Consider the following 6,379-nt stretch of genomic DNA (forward strand, 5'->3'; position numbering starts at 1 on the left):
CACATCTACATGTAACTACCAGGAAATAAAAGCTGACATTCTGAACTCTTGTCTCATGCTCATCTTTTTGTCTTAAACCCAAATGTCTTCAGTGCACAACAAAAATAAGAGGATTAGACTTGCTGTTCCAATACTTTTGGAGGGGACCGTATCATTTCTTAATACTGTATCGATTCTCAAAAGCACTGTATTGATTTTTGAATAAGACTTAGAGGATGTAGAGGTTTTTTTTTTGTTTTTTTTGTAACTAGAGTCTTTTGGAGAAAAAAATGCCAATACAGTATCGTAAAATATCATGATACTGTATATCATGACCCCTGTGTTGTAATATTTATAAAACTTTTGCCAATACAAAACCCTGGTGTTTAGGCAGCACCTTCCTAATATTTCCTGTATTTTAACCAAAGACGTGTCTCTCTGCTTCCTTTGATCCTCAGGAATGTTTCTGGCTGACCTGATAGAGAAATACTTTGTTTCACCAACGCTCTTCAGGGTGATTCGTTTGGCTCGAATCGGCAGAATCCTGCGACTCATCAAAGGTGCCAAGGGAATCCGAACTCTGCTGTTCGCCCTCATGATGTCACTTCCTGCTTTATTCAACATTGGCCTCCTACTGTTCCTAGTCATGTTCATCTTCTCCATCTTCGGCATGTCCAACTTCGGCTACGTGAAACATGGGGCTGGGATTGATGACATGTACAACTTTGAGACGTTTGGAAACAGCATGATCATCTTGTTCATGATCACCACGTCTGCTGGCTGGGACGGCCTTCTGTTGCCCATTCTTAACTACCCTCCAGACTGTGACCCCTTACTGGAAAACGCTGGCACCCCTGCCACTGGAGACTGTGGCAACCCATCTGTGGGCATCTTCTTCTTTGTTATGTACATTATCATTTCTTTCCTAATTGTGGTCAACATGTACATTGCCATCATCTTGGAGAACTTCAGCGTGGCCACAGAGGAGAGTGCCGACCCACTCAGTGAGGACGACTTTGAGACCTTTTATGAAATCTGGGAGAAGTTTGACCCAGATGCCTCCCAGTTCATCACCTATGCTAAGCTTTCTGACTTTGCAGATGCACTTGAACACCCGCTGCGCGTCCCCAAGCCCAACACCATCGAGCTGATTGCTATGGACATGCCTATGGTGAGTGGAGACCGCATTCATTGCCTGGACATCCTGTTCGCCTTCACCAAACGCGTGCTGGGCGACAGCGGTGAGTTGGACATGCTGAGGCAACAAATGGAGGAGCGTTTTGTAGCCGCCAATCCTTCCAAGGTCTCTTATGAGCCGATCACCACCACTCTGAGGCGAAAGCAGGAAGATGTGTCTGCCAGGATTATTCAGAGGGCCTACCGTTCCTACCTGTCCCGGCGGGGATTTGTATGTAAGCGCAAACCAGCCAACAACAAACCTGAGAACGATGGGAACAATCAGGAACAAGAAAAGAAGGAGAGCACGCCATCGACTGCCTCCCTGCCTTCTTATGACAGTGTAACCAAACCTGATAAGGAGAAACAGGATGACAACAATGAGGGGAAAGGAGACAGGAAAGAGAAAGGGAGAAACCAAAAAGACATCAGGGAATCTCAATGTTAGGGGGAGGGGTCAGGCTGGATGAATAATCACATTAATAACAATAAAGTAATGTAACTTCAAGCAAAGTGAGAGGAAACTCACCCACACAGATGTACAGACTATTGCATTTGCAAGTAAAAAATAGTATTCAATAATTTTGTTTACAGACTTCATTACTRTATTGATGCAGAAGGAAGAAGCTCCGTCTACGACGGCTTGAGGACACATGATCAGGATTCTGTGGGGCATTGTTGTAATGGAAACAGAGGAGGGAATGTCTGGTGCTCATCTGCCACTGGTCTAAAGATACGACAAAGGAACTCTACACCAAGAGGTGGGATGCAAAACAGGAGTTCAGCACCTAAGATGCAACTGATGGATTCCTAAAGGAAACCGCTCTGTGAAATGGGAAAACGAGAATGCTGCTTAATATTCAAAGTGTCCTCTTAAAGCAGCCAAAGTGTTTCTGAGTCATTTATTAGTGACACACTCACTCTAAAAGCAAACTCTATGAAGACTTTTGAGTGAAAGACAAAGTCTTGAAAGCAATTTCTTTTCTTTTATTAAAGCTAGAGTGTTTTTTGTTTTCTTTTTGTGTGCAGCAAAAAAATGTAAACAAATGAGAAAAAAAAGAATAACCAACGGTTTGCCCATGCCACTCAACCTCCTCTAATCATTTTATCTTTGTTAGTACCCACATCAAAATGCTTTCTTTTACATGGGCTTTTACACCAAATTGGTAAAACGGTCTGTTTCTCATGGGGAGGTCAACTCGGGCCAAGGGCTTACATTTACTCAGAGAGATTTCCAAACAGTTACATAAATAATTGTGCTTGTTCAATGCATAGAAATGACTTGCATGATGGCATGTTTTTGATCAGAAATCTTGCATGAATTAACATAGTCCACGAGACACTAATAACGCAGACCTCACTGGTGGCTTGATGGTACGACCCAAGCATTTTCAGAAATTTGGCAAACGTTTTCGCGGAACGTGGGTTGGTCATCCCAAACAGATCCGATTTTTAGCTCATCACTCAACACATTTTAGCTGTTTGAACGATTACCTCTGCAGACAACAGAATGAAGCTCCTTAACTCCACCACAACGGCTCAGTGGGTAAAACGTAAGCACTTTCTTTGCTGCTATGGAGGTTTGTTTCGAGTGTAAAATGAAGAAAAAAAGGATGTCTGTGTGTATCAATGGACTGAGATGTTTGGTCATTTGTACTGAAATGTTTTTAAAGGTGCAACACTTTAAAGCTAAAGAGCTTGTTGCAGCTCATTTGCCTTTATGTTTGTGTAAGCAGCACTTTGAGAGTCCAACTCTAAACGGAATGAGGGGATTTCACAGTTTTTGTTATTTGATGTGTCTCTGTTGGTGGTTAGACCTTTCTGAAAGGGCTAGAAAGAGTTATAATTTAAATTTACATTATTTGATTTCTTTGAGCCTACATGTAAATGTCTTTTTTTTTTCTTGTTTCATATGTTTTTTTCTTCCTGAATGTAATTTCCTTGTTTTGATAGGTATCTTTGTTATTAACCACATGAAGCCATGAAGGGACCTGTCTCGTCAGGAGTTAGTGGCATCCAGTTAAAGAAAGAAACATCAAGTTGTGAATGGGTAATGTGGAAAATGTGTGGAGAAGCCAAAGAGATCTGCCTTGTTGTTGTTGTTTTTTTGTCCATGCAGCGGGGCTGGGTGAAGTCTGCCCTGCCCGTTCTGTTTTCCTTTGTTTTGTTTTGCTGTCGGTATTAGACAGGAAGACCCTACAAATGTATGCAATGCTTGAAAAAAAAACACCCCCTTTTCTCAGGAGATAATGTAGATGTATTATTAAGAGCTCTGCAACAAAATGCAACTGAATGTGATGAGAGTATTTATGAAAAACATGTTTGTTTTTAATTTTTTACCATGCTGGTGGACAATGATCTCAGCTGGTTGTTTCAATCTTACTGTCTTTTTGTTTGATTGTTTGTTTTTGGGCCAGTTTAGCGCTTCCTGCTTCTGATGCTTTGAAATTTAGTGCTTAATATTTATTGTGGATTAGATTTGTGGCCATGTCAATCTGGACTGAGGTCTGGCCTTAATTCTTGCAGTAAACTAAATAAAACTATTCACCCAGATAATGAACACAGGAGAGATGTCATGAGAGTGAATGAAGGTGGTTTGAGCAGCACATAAGAGTAAAACGCTCAGAGGAAAGACCCCAAACTTTAGTACTCAACAACAGCTTCCATCTCCCACAATTCATAGTTTTCTTCATATTGCTCAACTGCATAACAAATACCAAATAACCAAACAGAGCACCGGATGCATTCTTAAGGTACTGTGAACCTAAAGCTCCCCAGCAGAGTTTTTTTGCACTACCTGTTGTGCAGCGATGTCACTTTTCCTGTTCATTAAATAGTCCCTYATTCAGTTCTCAGCGTTCCATGCTCCAGCTGCTGCATGAGATCTCCAGAGTCAGTGTGGGTGTCAACTTGAACCAAATAAAAAAATCTGAACGACGAGCATAAATGCTGCTGCTGTCCCATTTTCTCCCAAATCTTCATGGATCTCCACGATAAGTAACAAAAATCTGCAAAGTGTTCATCTATGTGATGATAAACACATTAACGCAATGCTCTTTTGGTCACAAACTGCAAAACGCTAAGGCTGGACTTTTTTTTTTTTGGATAAAAACTATAAATAATGTAATATACTATTTTAAAAGCATGAGTATTTTCTTTATTTGTAAATACAGGATTACTGAAAAAGTACAAAAATATATATATAAATCTTGCAGCTTTTAGTCTTAACACTAAATATAAATAATCGTAACTAGAATGGTTTCCAGCTAATGCCCCTTTCTCACACTTGTGAGGCTGTGACACATTGTTTGATGGTTGAAAACCTTTTTCAGTCACTTTTCACCGTTAAAGAGGAGAAAAAGTCAAAAGAAGYTATATTAAGAAACAGAAGATGTATGTAAAACTGTATAAATCAATGCGTATATATACAGAGCTATATTACATATATATTATATATATATTCTTTTATACACACATGCAGACCCACACACACACATGCACACATATATATACATATATCACGTATATATGTATATGTATATAAAGTAAAACATGTCTGTAAGTGGACTCTCCTGTCTGTTCTCATTGAGGCGACAGCAGATTCACAGAGTGTAACTGATTATGCATCTTTCTTTGTGTGGTACGTTCAGAGAAGAAGCAGAACTCTGGCCCGCCCACGACCTCAGAGTATGAGGCATACAGTGCATGATGTCGTACCGGCTGCTTGCTGACAATTGTGGAGCCTGCCTTGGTGAGAGGATTGCACTACCAGCATACCCCGCCCCCCCACACACACTTTTTTGTACTCATTAGAAGATGTCTTGCCCATCATTTCCCCATCAGAAATACTGTATATACAGACACACACACATACACACAACCAAAACAGTTCATTGCCTTTTATGCAGCCAACCACTCTGATCCACACATCACTTTATAAGACAAGCTATTGCTGCAGCCCTAACCCCTCCACGCCCCCCGCCCCAACGCACAACTGCAGCTTAGAGTTTCATTTCGCTGTCACCGTTTGAATATATCTAACAGTTTAAGGGTTAGTTGTCTAAACCGTCTGTGTGTTTGTTTATGGTGCAATATCTCTTAACGGCACGTGCCTTTTTAGCTTTCTATTTAGCCAATCACTAAAATCTGCAACGAAGATCTCAACACCCATGGAGTGAATCAAAAAGGAGCACGATGGTTTGATTTGATTTATTATTATCTTGAGTTCTAAATGAACTTCAAACTCACCCCCTACAAGTCTAAAATGTGTGGATTAACATCTTGTAGAGTCTTGAAGGAAGTGCTCTCTCTGTGGATTCTGTTTACTGGCCTGTGGGTCAGAAGAAGAACAGCTTGCCTTTTGTTTATTTATTATTTATTTATTTTCCACGTTTGTTCATTTCCAAGTGTTAGTTTGTCAGTTGGTACACGAGGCCATTGTTTTTTGTAGCATGACTGAGATGAATTTCTTCTCTTTGAAAAAAAAAAGGTTAACTAAAAAGAAAACCAACTTTTGACTGTCATTTCTTGCCACTAATACAGTCAGACCGAGGACATGTGTTGCAAACCACATGGGACAATTAAGTGAGAATCAGTGAAAGAATGTCTTCATTTGAGCACGAATCTATTTCCAAATAATAAAGCAGCCTTCCAGTTATCTCTGTGGCTGGTGTGTTTTTTTTTTTTTTTTTTTTGGTGTTTTAGAGTGAACGTGGCCATGGTCACAGAAATGATCTCATTCTCTCTGACAAAAAGGTGTGAGAGTTTAAATTGTTATACTTATTAAAATTCATTTGTGTGTTTTTTATGAAGGAAAAAAAAATGCAACATGGAGACAAACAGACAAACCAAGATCATAGTTTGGTTAAAAGGATACTTTGGACTTTTTTAATGGGGTTCTGTGAAGCATAAACAGCCATAAACATTATCAGGAATCAATATCTTACCTGCAGCAGAAATTGCTTGGTGCATTACCTTTTCAAATTTCAGACAGACCCTTCCTGGGGTGGGGGTGTTTAACATTAGACCGTTGTATTTATATAGAAGTTTTTAGTTATTTACACTGAAGACTAAGTTTTTAACCTGTAATGATGCATGTGAAACTGGTTGGAACATATTAACCAGATAAAGAAACTTTCAGCATCAGGAGCAGCAGGTTTACATGCAAAGTCTATGGTGGACGCGCTTCAAGCAACGTCGGGAAGTGCTGCGGCGCCTCAAGCGC

General features: G+C 40.0%; 1 protein-coding gene across 1 annotated transcript; it reads left to right on the forward strand.

The window, feature by feature from the left end:
• The first annotated feature begins 341 nt into the window (after window positions 1-341).
• LOC106537122 (sodium channel protein type 8 subunit alpha) lies at window positions 342-5,812 on the forward strand. Its single transcript, XM_014034493.1, has one exon. It carries the CDS (start codon window positions 440-442, stop codon window positions 1,601-1,603), a length of 1,164 nt encoding a protein of 387 aa, XP_013889947.1. The 5' UTR covers window positions 342-439; the 3' UTR covers window positions 1,604-5,812.
• Window positions 5,813-6,379: the final 567 nt, after the last annotated feature.

Source organism: Austrofundulus limnaeus, unplaced genomic scaffold (assembly GCF_001266775.1).
Source record: "Austrofundulus limnaeus strain Quisiro unplaced genomic scaffold, Austrofundulus_limnaeus-1.0 Scaffold2140, whole genome shotgun sequence".
Taxonomy (NCBI): domain Eukaryota; kingdom Metazoa; phylum Chordata; class Actinopteri; order Cyprinodontiformes; family Rivulidae; genus Austrofundulus; species Austrofundulus limnaeus.